Genomic DNA, 15,023 nt, shown 5'->3' with positions numbered 1-15,023 from the left:
TGACTCACACAGCACAAGAGACAGACGTATGGTGTCAGATTATTAGAAGTTCTTTCTGTGCCTGCAGTTTTCAGGCCAGAAAACTGTGGGCACAATAGATGTGCTTTAGTTATTAAGTCACCAGCTATGTGGTCACAATCAGGTAATTAGTTAACTGTCTAACTGGCATCCACTGGGGTGGAAGGATGGTCTAGTGGGGAAGGCACTGGACTGGACTGGGGTATAGGAGACCTGGCTTCAATTCCTGGCTCTGTCATAGATGTGTGACTTGTGCTTCAGCTCCGCATCTGTATAATGGGGGTAGTGCCTTCCTACTGGGCAGGGATGTTGCAAAGCTAAAAATCCACAAATAAGCATTGTGAGGTGCTCAGATACTATAGATACCTAGAGAGAGAGATTGCAGCTCATTGCATGCACAAAAAAGGGAAGCCAGGTTATAGTCTAACTGAAAATTGGGTCCTCACAGTTGATTCTGTGAGATCACACAGTCATCGAGAAATAATCAGGTCCGTAATAGTTACAGCTACTCATGTCGTCTATGCTTAGAGACCTGGGGATGTAGTGAAAAGGGTTAGCACTGCCTCCCATTGTAGTGCATTGCGTCTCTCCCCATGGGCGCAAGCAGGCATGTGCAGTTGTGAATTTCCTAGGGATGGCATTTCTCAGGTGTCCTACAAATGACTGTTGCTCTTCTCTAGGGGCTTTCGTTAAGCCCCTGCAAGATCCCAATCAATAGCTGTCCCTGCTGTTGTTTGTGACTGTGTGTAATGGCCTTGGGGGATTCTGGGAATGGAGTGGGGCAGTAGGGAGGGGATGTGATGGTTCAGCCGGCACATCAGTGGTTCCATCCTGCTGTCGGTTTGTCCTAGGTGGTCTGGCGTCACGCACAGTATGAGCCGTTGTATCACATGCTCAGTGACCCCGAAGCGTACGTCTTCACGTGTATCAACCAGACAGCCGAGCAGCAGGAGCTGGAGGATGAGCAGCGGCGCCTCTGCGACATTCAGCCCTTCCTGCCTGTCCTTCGACTGGTGGCTCGTGAAGGTGACCGCGTCAAGAAGCTGATTAACTCCCAGATCAGCCTGCTTATTGGGAAAGGTGAGACCCCACCTTAGTGCCAGCAAGAGCTGCTTTAATCAGGGTAGGGCACGTGTGCTGGCAGCAGAGGGAGCTCGGTTACTCCAGGCTCAACCTCTCTCAACCAGGGTTGCTGTGTAGGAAATAGCACAGATGCACTGACTAAATTAGGGGAGCTCTCAGCTGTGCCAGTCCTAATAGGAGTCCCTGTGGACTGATGAAAGGCATGGGGTGATCTCTCCTCTGGTCTAGTCCCAGCCTGTCCCAGCAAGAGCCCCTAGAAGGGACTGGTGTAATTGTGTAGCCATCATAGTCTAATGCTATAGACTTGGCTTTTTCTACCATATGTTGTTTGATGCTGCGATCTCCCCGCCCAGCAGCGGCAGCTGATTATCAAGGACCAGTGACCCTACTGCTATGTGGATCATCTCTCTTCATTTCAACACCCCACTCAGGTTTGCATGAGTTTGACTCGGTGCGCGACCCGGAGGTGAATGACTTCCGTGCAAAAATGCGACAGTTCTGTGAAGAGAAGGCGGTGAAGCGACAGCAGCTGAGCTGGATGACCTGGATGGAATACAACTTTCCCTTGCAACTGGAGCCCTTGGCCAAAGGTCCCAGGACCGGCCCCCTTCGCATCCCCAACAAGAACATCTTCGTCAACGTCAAGTTTGAGTCTGGCGGGGTAAAATCTGAGCTTCCTGTTATGTGTAAAGGGTTTGGACACTCAGTTCTGCGTCCAGCTGTGGGACCAGGTGCTATCGGGGAACGAGTACGCCATGGTTCTGTCTGTTTGGGAATTATTGTGACTCCTTGAGACTGAGATGTTTGGAAGAAGTGTGTGTAAGCCGGCCACATCCCCACCGAACAGCTGATTGATAGAAACGCTCCCCTCCCTGAACGGGCTTTGCTCTCACCCTCTCTCAGAATTCTGAGCTGATGAAACAAATCCCCTTTTCTTTTGAAATAGAAGGGTCAGGCTGTCTCATGATCCCAGCATGCTGCTCCCAGGCATTAGGCTCTCTGTGCCACGGACCACCTGATCACTTCTCATTCCTTACTGCTGCCCTCTGATAACCCCAGTCCTGGCATGTTGTGCCCAGGCATTAAACAAAATTTCCAGAGGCCCCCGCTCAGTCTGAATGAACCATCCATAACACGTAGTGCTTGCCAAGCATTCATCATGGCAGCCATCCTGATTAGCAAGTATCGTCCCCCTTTTGTGCAGACGGAGGAAGTAGAGGCAGGAAGTTTTAAATGACGTGCTGAAGGCTGCAGAGGGAGTAGGTGGCAGAACTTCAAATAGGACTTGGGAAGTTCCTGGCTCCCAGTCCTGTGCTCACACCACTGGACATGCCCCTCTTCACTCTGTTCATCCCTGTTTTTTAATGTGGCTAATCACTCTGCCTCCACAGCCTTCTCTTCACACCTAGGTCCTTTTGGGGAATCTAGCTATCCCCTCTGGCATCTGGGGCTATGGGTCTCTCTCTGCGACTCCCGATGCTCATTTCAGCCCCTTCTCAGCTGGTATTTGACTGTACGTGCTGTTTTGTTGGGATTGCAGGAGAGCTTCACCTTCCAAGTCTCCCCCAAGGAATTCCCTGTCACGTTAATGAGCTATGCCATCAAGAAGCAAGCTACCGTCTTCCGCCACCAGACAGTGGAGAGCCCTGAGGATTATACTCTGCAGGTGAAAGGGAAATGTGAATATCTCTACGGGAACTACCCTCTGTACCAGTTCCAGGTGAATCTCTTTCCCAAGCGTACAGGCACTTTTCTCTCTGGGAGGCAGGAAAAGGATGCTCCATGCTATTGTCGTTCATGTTCCTTATGTCGAGCTGGAAATACACCCTAAAGGAACCCAGTCCATTGTCCGGTTAACAACGGTGACCTGGACGCTGCCCCAATGGGTGGCCCTCTAGAGGGGGAGTCTATGAGCAGGCACCACAAAGAACATAAGGCTGGGCTCGGTCATGGGTGGAGAAAGTTTGACTTAATTGTTGGTCCCTTTGGCGTTGAGTGCTAATGAGTTAAACCCATTGTGTGTGTGAGGGGGGATTATGGTTCTGAGGGGTGATTCCCTCCATCCCCCTCTCCCCAGCCAGAGTGTAGCTGCTGAATGTCAGAGTTGAACAATGGCTCCCACTACTGGGAAGCAACACTGTCCCCCAAACGGCATCCCCACTCCTCTGCTGTGACGCAGGCGGGCTTTCTGCTGTCTGGAGCAATGAATCCTTCCCAGCATCGTACCATAAAACGAGGCAGCCCAGTTCATGTATGGGGGATGGGCTTGGGCACCAGGACTCACTCACTCTTGGAACTGCACTTTAGTCTTTAGCGTTCTTCGTGCCTAGGAAAGATGTAGGTTTAGAAAGGAATTGGCAGGAGAACCTAGTTTTGGTGGCTGCTGGGTCACTTCCAGCCCTTCCTCTCCTGTCTCCTTCACCTCCACCGCTACCCTCTCCACATCCTCGTGGCTTCCAGGTCATCTGTTCTACCATGATTACTCTGTTCTCTCTCTGCTTCTCCTCCCACCAGTACATCCGGAGCTGCCTGCACCATGGTCTGATGCCCCACCTGACGATGGTACACTTCTCCTCCATCATCGCTATGCGAGACGAGCAGACCAACTGCACCGCCCACACCCCGAAGATGGTTTCCAAGCCTCCCCCGCTCCCCAAGAAAAAGGTAACCATGCGAGCACACCGGATACCCTTCTACCCCTGCTCCCACCAGCCTGACACACCCATTTGCTGCTTCTCTGTCTTTTCCACAATGAAATTGAGATGCTAGTGCCACTTGGAAGTGACTGCCCACAGGCAGAGTGACACCCTGGCCCCTTAATGCAGGGGTCATAACAAGGCCAAAAGGGTGTAATTGGGGATCCCCCTCCCTCAGTTACATAAAGGACCTGCACAGAGACCCTCTATTTCTTCAAATGATGGTCCCTGTATGTCCTCCAAACATGGGCGCGCATGCGCACCATGTGCCTGAGTCTGAAAGGTTTTCCTGGCAGTGTCTGCTAACCCACATGTGTGTCATGCATCCCCTCATGCTTGCAGCCGAGGATATAATAGGTTGTGTGGGTCGACACCACTCTAGTGCTCTCTTACTGGCGCATGGCCTGCCTCAGCCCTGTTCCTTTGTGCTCTTAGTTTTTGCTAAAGACAGTGGTTTCTCTCCGTTTGTCTACAGTAGTTGCAGAGCTAGTAGTATGTTGGTTAGTACTAGTCATTCCCATTTCCCTCCCCCCAGTGTGGGGACTATGCCCACGTTCTGGGGTTTAAAAACAGTGTCTCCTGCCTGCATTCATTCTCCATGAGCAATGAGCACCAGTGCTGTCTTTATCACCTTGGTGAGGCTTGTGTCACAGCTCCTTGCTCCTTCTGTGAGTCCTTCCTGCGCTGGACCTGGGAAATTTGGGAGCTCTGCCTCTGTAAGTTCCTCCATGGAGGAAGCAATGAGGCAGCTTGCTCATGTGGATCCGGGCCCATCAGAACTGCTGACACAGTGACTTTCACCAGCGGTGCACGTCCCCTTCCACTGTTTCCCGTGCCCCGGATCCAGCACTGGGGAAGGGCAAACCCAGCCATCAGAGCAAGAAGCACTCTCGTGGGCACAAAAGCAGGTCCCCACTCCGGACTGCTACTGAGACGCGCCCAGTTGGATGAGATGTTACGGGCAGAGACAATCACACCGACGCCCACGCTTCCCCCGGGGGAGGGAAAAGCTCAGCGCAGACGGGGTCTGGCTGTACAGATGGCCGTGCTAGTAGCCGCCCATCCAGAGTGCTCACCAGCTCCTGAACCACCCTTCCCGCTGCCACCTCTGTGCCATTTGGACAAGCCGGAGATGCTACCTGGCCCCATGAGCATTTCCACAGGCACTAGGACTTCCGGCTGATCAGAGCCCCGCCTCTCCATTGTGGAATTGGTGCTATCCTCTTTGATCCTCTCCGGCCCCCCCCTCGCCCATGAGGTCCCCGCTCCAGTGGATGAACCGATCCTGCTGCTCCTGGAATGACCCCCACTGGTGTCACACTGCAGCCTGCCCATTTCACTGGTTCCCCCACTGCTGGAACCATCCTTGGAGTCAGAGGAGTTTTTGGAGGTGGAGCCTTCATTCTCCCCCATGTCACACCGCAGCTTGGATTTGCGTCTCCAACTGCCTTATCCACTGGTGTATGATCCAGCAGCGAGGGTCTGGTACTGGTACCCATGGGGCACACTACACCCACAGGCCCCTTCGCCTTGGCTGCACCCTGAAACACCTACCACCACTGCTAGCCGCCTTTCCAAACATCCTGTCACTCTGTCCAGTCTCCTCCATCGGCACCATTGAACACAGAGGAAGAGGCAGATGTTGAACTAGTACTGCCGGCTCCTCCGGTCCTCGTGGCCACTTCCTCCTTGTTCATTCTTCCTTCCCTGTCTCCGCCAGATGATCACCGGCAGTATCAGGTCCTGCTCCAGTTGGTGGAAGAGGACTTGGGAATACTGCTGGAAGAGATTCAGGATCAGCAGCACCCACTTCTGGACATTCTCCAGCCTCAGGGACCATCTATTAATGAGGTCGTCCTCCTGCAGCACAGATAGAAATCAACCCCTCCAGTTCGGGCGGCGAAACGCATGGACCTCTTGGGGAGGAAGATGTGTTCCCTGGCGGTGCTGCAGCAAACTATCACACTCTGCTAGCCAAATATGATTTTAATAACTATATGGGGCTACCAGAGTTCGGGGACAAACTGCCACCAGACCCAAGGATTCTCAAACTGGGGGTTGCGACCCCTCAAGGGGTCACAAGCTGTTTACATGGGGGTTGCTGACCGCTCCGAGCCTCCATTAAATTAAATTATCTCCCCACACCTTTTTAATTTATAAGGGGGGGGTATATGTCACGCTCAGTCTTGCTGTGTGAGAGGAGTCACCAATACAAAACGTTTGAAAACCCACTGCACCAGACCAACCGCAGCAGTTTCACGTGCTGGTGGATGAGGGATGCCTGGTCACCAAGGTAGGCCTCCAAGCAATACAAATACATTCGAGGATCTCCCCTTTAATGAGGACGAGCTGTTTTACTCCAAGATGGACTCCCTTAGGGACGATTCCTAGGGATCTATACTCTGGCTCCAAGATGCAGGCAAGAAGCAACTGCAGTTCCGTCCCCGTCCGCGTGTGCCCTGCCAGGCCTACTACCAATGCCAACAGGAAGCCCCATGCAGGAGACACCAGTCTCAGCAGCAGTGCGTCCCGACCTCTGCCATGGCCCCCTCCTCAGCTCTCTCCCACCAACAGCCCAAGTCCCAGTTCTGATGCGTCGATCAAGACCTGCGAACCTTCCCCGTTGCCACCCCATGTCATCTTTTGAGGCCATTTTGTCCTATTCAGCCACAACTGGGGCAAGATCACCGTGGACCGTTGGCTACTGGAGCTCATCCACCACGGATAACCGTAGAATTTCTTTATTTTCCCCAGCAGCAGGCCCCATCCCCCTAGGCACCTCTAGAGGACCCTTCTCATCCATGCTTTCTCCAACAGGAAGCAGATGCGCTTCTTGGGAAGGGAGTCATAGAGTTGGTCCCATCTCCCTACACGGAATGAGGCTTCTACTCCCCTTGCTTCCTCATCCCAAAGGGCACCTCCCCATTCTCAACCTTTGGTTACCAAACACCTTTATCAGAAAATCCAGATTCTGTATGGTGATGCTGGCATTGATTATCCCCCTACGGGGCCTGGTTCGCAGCTCATGACGTGAAGGATGCCTGCTTCCACACTGACACTCATCCAATTCACTTTACTGGGGCACGGTTCGACTCCATCATGGCACGAACCTTCCTTCCGGCGAACCGCTTCACAGTGCTGATGACTATAATTGCAGACCTGCATTACAAGCGCGTCTGCTGTTGTGTCTGTCTGTCCTTGGACGTATGCAGCTTGTACCTCCATTGCGCTGCACTCACATCTGCACATGCGTCGCCTCCAGCTATGGCTTATCTACAGACCCAACCAGGACCATTTGGATACCAGCGTCATTGTCCCCAAGACAGTTCTGGCCTCCTTCATGTGGTGGATCAACTCTTCCAAGGTCATGGTCGGGACCCCCTTCCTCCCTCCCACCCTGCAGGCCACCGTTACACCAGACTCCTCCCTTGCAGGTTGGGGAGCCCATCTGGACCATCACACAGCACAGGGGATCTGGATGCCACGAGAGGCCAGGATTCATATAAATGTGCCAGAACTGAGGGAAGTCCATTTTGCATGTGTGACATTGACATGAACTGGGACCATATAGATCATTGTTGCAACCAAGGTCCTGTAGTGGCACCAAATCTTTTACAAAGAGGTCAGCTAAGGTATCGAAGACAAGGTTATGATGTGCTGGTTATAATTATGCCATCTGGATGCATGTATCACTTTTGTATTTTAAGTTATATGTATTGGCTGTATACTGTCTGTATTTCAAACTTGTGCTACGCCTCTCGGTAACATCCCAGACAATTTGGTGTCAGCACTGCCTAGCCTGCTTGATGGCCCGTTAAGGACCATCAGCTATACAAATGATCCATCGAAAGAAGGCCTATACACCTTGTGACTCAGCAAGGTATGCAGGGACATGCCTATGGACAGAACTCTAAGGTTTTTTCTTGACACGTGCCCAAATGCTTGTCTTTGGAACAAAGAAAGACAGACCACATGACAAGAGACTATAAAAGGCTGCTGCATGTCCTCCATCTTGTCTTCAGTCCTGCTTCTTGCCTCTGGAGGAACTTTTACTACAAACTGAAGCTTTGAACAAAGGACTGAATGACCCATCCCAGCTATGGATGTACTCCAGAGACTTGATTTGAACCTGCAGTTTATTCTGTTAGTGCTACAAGCCTGAACCAAGAACTTTGCTATTACTGTATGTAATTGATTCCATTTCACCAGTTCTAGCTCTCATCTATATCTTTTTCCTTTTATGAATAAACCTTTAAAATTTTAGATTCTAAAGGATTGCCAACAACGTGATTTGTAGGTAAGATCCAATTTGTATATAGACCTGAGTCTGGAGCTTGGTCCTTTAGGATCGGGAGAACCTTTTTTTCTTTGACTGAAGTATTGGTTTTCATAACCATTCATCCCCATAACGAGTGGCACTGGCGGTGATACAGAGAAACTGGAGTGTCTAAGGGAATTGCTTGTATGACTTATGGTTAGCCAGTGGGGTAAAACCAAAGTCCTCTCTGTCTGTCTGGTTTGGTTTGCCTTAGAGGTGGAAAAACCCCAGCCTTGGGCTGTAACTGCCCTGCTTTAAGCGATTTGTCCTGAATTGACATACTCAGTTGTGTCCCACCAAAGCCAGCATCGTTACAGCATGCCAGGCATTTCTTCCTGTTATTGGGTCCTGCCACATTCAATTTTTCTCCAACAACATCTTCACGGTCATGTACATGAACCTGCAGGATGGTGCCTGGTCTCCCACCCACTGCTTCACATCCGTCCACATTCAGAACTGCTGTATCAAACACCACGTGATGCTCCAAGCCACATACCTCCCAGGCACCCAAAATACCCTAGCAGATGCACTCAGCAGGACTCTCTACTTCTCCCACGAGTGGGAGTTACACGACATCCCATTCTGATACCTCTTCTACCAATGGGGCACCCCAAGGCGGGACCTCTTTGCCACTCATGCACCCTTTATTGTTCCAGGGGAGCCATAGGGGAGGATTTGCAGAGTGATGCTCTTCTCCTCCCATGGATAGGTGACCTCTGCTACACCTTTCCCCTTGTTCCCTTCCTTCCACAAGATCCAACAGGAGTGAGCTACCGTAATATGTGTAGCCCTGTTCTGGCCACACCAGTTCTGATTCACAGACGACCTCAAACTCTTCACCCACACACCCCTCCAGCTCCCAACACTCCCAATCTCTTCACACAGGATTGGGGCTGGGTTCGGCACCCAAACCCAGGCCCCCTTCACCTCATGGCCTGGTATTAGGAGTTCGAGGGTAGTTAGGGCTTCTCCACCCTGGTGTGACACATCCTTAACCAAAGCAGGAAGACATCCACCAGGGCCTGCTACTAAGTTAAGTGGCAACGATTCACCTCATGGGCTCACTGCCATCGCCGCCCAGTGAATGCAATATCTATACCTATCATCCTCGACTCCCTGCTTGATCTCAAAATGTCAGGCCTTTCCCTCAGTTCTATACAAGTCCACTTGACAGCACTCAGTTCCTCCCCCCTCCCCACTGGTGGACAGCGGCTGTGTGTTTATATGCCTTATCACTGTCGGTTTCATGAAGGGTTTACTCAATGCCTTCCTGCCAGTACTCAAGCCCCACCCCCTTGGGACCTTAATCTTGTTCTCTCTGCCCTCATGATCCCACCCTTCAAGTTGCTGGCAACATGCACCCTCTCCCACCTCTCCATGAAGGTCATTTTCTTGGTCACCATCACCTCAGCTAGACGGGTCAGTGAACAGGCAGCCATGATGGCACATCCCCCTTACACCATATTCCACACAGATAAATTTTCCTTATGGCCACACTCTAAATTCCTCCCAAAGGTAGTGTTGGAGTTCCACCTAGTTCAGTGTATTCACCTCTCTGTGTTCTGCCCCAAACCACATGCCTCCCACGCAGACAGGGTCCTGCACTCCCTTCACATCCGCCATGCCTTGGCATTCTACCTCCACATGACGAATGCCTCTCACACATGGCCAAAACTGTTTGTAGCCATTGCTGACTGATCTAAGGGCCAGGCCCTCTTCTCCGTACAAATCTCCAAATGGGTCTCTGGGTACATCCACGAATGCTACAAAGCTATCCAACAGATGGAGTCACAGCGCACTCTACACAAGCCTGCTTAGCAGACGTCTCCTGGCAAGACATCTGTCGTGCAGCAACCTGGTACTCTGTCCACATGTTCATGTCCCACGACTCCGTCACCCAAGTGGCGGCTGCGGACGCTGTTGTAAGCTATGTTGTACTGCGGACTGCACTTCCTCTCATGTTCTTGCACCCATCTCCACGCTGATCGTTGCTCACTACTCACCTGTGTTTGGAATCCATATAGGGACCATCACTGGAAGAAGAAGAAGAGGAGGTTACTTACTTGTAACTGGAGATTCTTCGAGATGTGTGGCCCTTATCTATATTCCAATACCCGCCCTCCAGCTGCTGTGATGCAGACTGGACTACTCAGTGTTAAGAGGGATATGGGAGAGGTGTTGATCCATACGACCTATTATACACTTGGCTGTGAGCATGAGGGGATGCAGGACGCACGTGTGGGTCAATGGACATTGCTAAGAAAACCTTGTGGACTCAGGTGCACGGCACGCATGTGTGCCCACGTTTGGAATACAAATAGGGCTACCACATCTCAAAGAACCTCTAGTTACAGTAAGTAACCTCCTCTTTCCCATTGGAGATCCTGAGGTCAAAATGAGAGTGACTCCCTATGCCAGTCCTGGGGGCACCTCTCCATCCGTATTTCCAGGGTTAATAGTCTGAGCACAGGTCAGGGAGCCAGGAACTCCAGCACTTTGATCCCAGCTCTCACCCTGATGTGTCTGTGGCTTTGGATTAATTCCTTAATTTCTCTGAGCCAGATTCAGCCCTGGCATGAGCAGCGTCCACTGGCTGCTGTGTTGCCCTGGACTGTGGTGCAGGAGAACTGAGTTCTACTCCTGGCTCAGCCTCTAACCAGCCAGGTTACTCAGTTCACCACCTTGTGCCCCAATTCCCAATGGGGAAAATGATACTGAACATCTCCATAAAGACCTTTGCTGAGGAGCACTATAGACGTGCTAGGTATTACTGTTACAGTGGGAGATCCACCCACTTACTCTCGCTGAATTTGGTCCTGGATCAGTTTCCCTATCTCTAAAGTGGGTACAATACATCCCAGGGGAGCAAGTGGCAATGAGGAGCTCTGCTGCTGGGGGGCACCAGCCTGTCTCCTTGCCCCAGAGACTGCAGGTTGGTCTTCGTTCTGGTCCATGTGCTAACTGAAGTTCGATTCTCTCTGCCCTTTCTAGCCAACTCACGAGTCTCTCTGGTCCCTTAATCAGCCTTTTTACATTGAACTGGTGCAAGGCAGTAAAGTGAATGCAGATGAGAGGATGAAGGTAGGTGCGGGCTGGGTGTGGGTTGTTTGGTTTTTTGCATCTGGTTGCTTACCACTTGTGTGAAAGTCAGCAGGGATCAATGGCCTGAGATCACATGACTCCTTGCTGCATCCTCCTTCATTCAGCTTTAGGGCAACTTCTACAAAGCTTCACAACAGGAAGGAGAAGGGAACTTGTTAGCCAGCAGCTCCCTGAGCGAGTGGCACATTCTTAGAAGTCTTAGCTGCAAGAGTTTCTGAGTACTGAGCCTACTTACTCATTTGCAGTGACCTCACCTCAACGGAGATGCAGAAGTGCAGGAGACCAATGAAGGAGGAAGAACTGGGTCTGTGTGAGGGGGGTGAGGGCAGAGGAACGGAGAGGTGGCCTCAGCATAGGGGAGCAGTAGGGAAATGGAGAGAGAATAGGCCCTAGGAAGCAGAGGACTTGCTAACAAAATGAGGTAGGCAACGAATGGAGTGGGACCTCTGAGATTTGGCAAATGAGGATAAAGGAGGCAGAGAATGGTACCTGAATGTCAGATATAGATATGGTGGTTCTCATAAGGCTCTTGCCTCACTGAAAGGGTCTCCCAGAGTGTGCAGGGGATCCTGACTACAGGTGATTTCTAGTGCCTGGATGAACGTGCAGCAGGAGGGATGGCACAGGCTAGGAAGAGGTCTCTTTCCTGTTCTATGATAGGGTCCAGGCAGGAGAGAGAAGTGAGGGCTGATGCATTTAGCCATATGGAGACTTGTAAATGCCAGAAATAGAGTTTCACATCCTCCCCAGTGCTATTAACTTGCTTCTCCCTTGGCATAAGCCCATGTCCATTTCTTGTTGGTTGCTTTCCCTACGGGGCATGGTTCAGTTTCCTCATCTGGGCCTGTCTAGCCTTTCAGCAGTTAAGATTCGTTCAGTGTTTCCACCAATTGGTTTTACTGCTGTTGGATTTTAATTTATAATATTTTTGTATCTTTGGTATAAAAACAATTCCAACGTCGTTCCCAGCTGGCAGCTCTTTGGGGGCTGGTGTGAAATGAGTGACTTGGTCTCAGTCATGTATGTGGTATAGTTGTAGCTTTGTCAGTCCCAGAAGGAAAGCTCTGTGTGGCTCAAAAGCTTCTCTTTCTCTCTCTCTCTCACCAACAGAAGTTGTTCCAATTAGAGAGAGTTCCTCACTTGCCTGGGTCTCACTCAAGGCAGTCATATCTTGTGACGAGGGGTACACTTTCCATAAGGGCCTAAATCCCATTTTCAGAAGCAGGCTTTTAAACGCTGAAGTCACTTGAAAATGGGAAGTATGCTCCTAATCACTTGGCCCTTTTGAAAACTTTACCCAGCATGTCCCCACCAGAAAAAAAAACAATAGCAGCAATTGACATCCGTGTTGGCAGGCTCAGCAGAAAGGCCGATGGCTCACTGGAGTGTGGAGATTCAAGGGAGGGCTTGTCAGAAGTGTCTAAGTGATTTAGGAGCACAATTCCCTGTTGACTTGCACTGGGACTTGTGCTTCTAAATTACCCAGGCGCTTCTGAAAATTCCAGCCTAAGGCAATTAAGTGCCCAACTCCCACTGAATTTGAGTGCTCCTGAGAAAATATCAGCCTAAATTTCTCTAGAGGAGTCTCTCTGGGTCCTGGGTAAGGCGTACTGGCAAAGGACAGCTTGTACCACTGTTGCCCATGTGGTACCTGTCCTGGGAGTAACAGGATTTAATTCTTCAGGGCTGCTGTTCTGATACCACTGAATTTACACCTCCAGGGTTTCCAAACATCACATATATGTGGGCAGAATGTGCTTTCTAGGAAGGGTGGTAGCAGCCATCTTGTCCAACACACTGGGAATTGATCTGGTGACCTACACAGAGAGAGAGACATGAGTGCCTACAGCTAAATAGTCAGGCTCAGTAGCCAAGCCTGTAACAGACTTGATCGGGCACAGAAAGGGATGTGTAGTACAAGCTTAATAGTGGATAAAATGAGCACTTTGCAATCATTAATTAAATCTGACAACCCACATGTGAGGTAGGAACAGATCATATTAACTGTATAGATCAGTACGCTGACACACAGAGAAGTTAAGGGACTTGGTCTCTCTGCGAGCCCTTGGACGTGGCAAGAGATGGGAATAGCACCCAGGAGTCCTGGCCTTGTTTTAACCACACTCCAGAAGCAAAGACCTCAGGCCATTGTGATCCCAGTGCACTCTTGTTTCTCAGTTGGTGGTGCAGGCAGGCCTTTACCATGGCAACGAGATGCTCTGCAAGATGGTGTCAAGCGCCGAGGTGAATGTGTGTTCGGAGCCAGTGTGGAAACAGAGGCTGGATTTTGACATTAGCATCTGTGACTTGCCCCGCATGGCGCGGCTCTGCTTCGCCCTCTACGCTGTCATCGAGAAGGCCAAGAAGGCACGATCCACCAAGAAAAAATCCAAGAAAGCTGTAAGTGAAGCCGGGCCAGTCTTACCAGCTGTGTGTGGCAGCGGAAGCAGCATTGAGTTAAACCCGTAGACTTTGCATTTCAAAGAGAGAACTTCAGCCCTTAGAAAAGCTGCTTCCATGATGGGCTGTCCCATTGCAACTGCTCCAAGGAGGTTGGGGAAGTCAGGAATGGCTACCGGTTCGATGGGCTGTCCCATTGTAACTGCTCCAAGGGGAGCAGGAAATTGGGGAATGGCTGCCATTACTATGGAGCTGTTCCATTGTAACCCCTCGAGGGAGGGAGGGAGGGAAGAGGAAATTCATAGTTAATATTCATATTTACTCTATATTTAACTGCAAAGAAAGGGCAATTATTTGTGTTCATTTCCCTTTCTCTGCATTCCAGGGCTTCCTCATTTGTAGCTGAGGTTACACCTCATTCTGTGATAACGCTTTTCTGTAGTAATGTCTTTTGTGCAAACCCTGTGCACAGCTAGTTGACCACAAAGGGAGTGGGGGAAGAGAACAAACTCTGTAAGGAACTAGTTTACGGCCCAGGGGGAGTGAGAACAAACCCTGTGCAGAGCTACTTTACTGCCAAGCAGGGAGCAGAAAAGTTGTGTTGAAATGAGCTGGACAAGGAGGGACGCACAGACACGTTCAGAGAGGCTGTTTGGTGCAAGCAACAGAAGGGAAGGCCCGCGGTGCTCAAATTCACTTCGCGAGCTCTTTTTGTTCTCTCACCTTTGTCTCCTGCACCCCAAAATGACCCTCCTGTGATCCCCATCTCTCAGAATCCTGTCTCCTGTATTCAAGGATGCATGATGCTATTTCAGCCCCAAGTGAGAAGACCCAGGGTAAACTCTGTTGTCCCACATGAGGCCAAATGCAGCATTTACAGCCAGTGCACAGGAATGTAATCATTTTAATTCATGATATTATATATCCAAAAGCATATTCTCTGCACCCAGGAATTGCACATTCCCTGGTACTATCTAGTTTGTAAACTTATCCCTCCAGCTCTTTCCCTTTGGAAAGTTTTCTTAACCCCCAAAGGGCAAGAAACACTTTTTTGTTTCTACGCAAATGCTTCGATTCTGTACAAAAGTTTGCAACTTCCACGAAAACATAGGCACAGTCCCGAAGCTGAGAACCAGAGGTATGTAGGGTTCACCAGGCCGCCTTCGCAAAAGGACGGAAAAGCAGAGGGTTGATTTTGTTTGATTATAAAGTCTTCCTGGTACCCCAGTCCTGCAAGTGCCTCCCTGCAAATGGGATCCTTGTGCTTGCACAGAGCCATGTTGGCTTTGATGGGGCTCCCTGTGGGCACAATGGATTGATGTTAACAGGACTCCGTGCAGGGGTCCCATTTGCATGGAGGCCTGAGACTAAAGCACTTCGAAGAAGAGACTGGTTTTTAAGTGTGG

The 15,023-nt window shown here is 50.5% G+C and overlaps 1 protein-coding gene across 9 annotated transcripts in view; it reads left to right on the top strand.

Moving 5' to 3' along the window:
* Nucleotides 1-15,023, top strand: part of PIK3CD (phosphatidylinositol-4,5-bisphosphate 3-kinase catalytic subunit delta) — a 54,919-nt gene that overhangs the window by 17,306 nt on the left and 22,590 nt on the right. For 7 of the 9 annotated variants that reach the window (XR_003997145.1, XM_030537934.1, XM_030537939.1 and 4 more), the window contains 6 exons: nucleotides 870-1,098; nucleotides 1,455-1,762; nucleotides 2,642-2,821; nucleotides 3,616-3,765; nucleotides 11,107-11,196; nucleotides 13,396-13,617. Coding sequence is in view for 8 of the 9 variants with exons in the window: in XM_030537934.1 (XP_030393794.1) it covers nucleotides 870-1,098; nucleotides 1,455-1,762; nucleotides 2,642-2,821; nucleotides 3,616-3,765; nucleotides 11,107-11,196; nucleotides 13,396-13,617 (1,179 nt within the window). In the remaining variant the exon portion in view is untranslated. The remainder of the gene's footprint in view (nucleotides 1-869; nucleotides 1,099-1,454; nucleotides 1,763-2,641; nucleotides 2,822-3,615; nucleotides 3,766-11,106; nucleotides 11,197-13,395; nucleotides 13,618-15,023) is intronic. The other 2 variants (XM_030537941.1, XM_030537942.1) reach the window with 2 other exon arrangements.

Source organism: Gopherus evgoodei, chromosome 18 (assembly GCF_007399415.2).
Source record: "Gopherus evgoodei ecotype Sinaloan lineage chromosome 18, rGopEvg1_v1.p, whole genome shotgun sequence".
Lineage (NCBI taxonomy): Eukaryota > Metazoa > Chordata > Testudines > Testudinidae > Gopherus > Gopherus evgoodei.
This window is presented reverse-complemented; position numbering and strand designations above follow the sequence as displayed.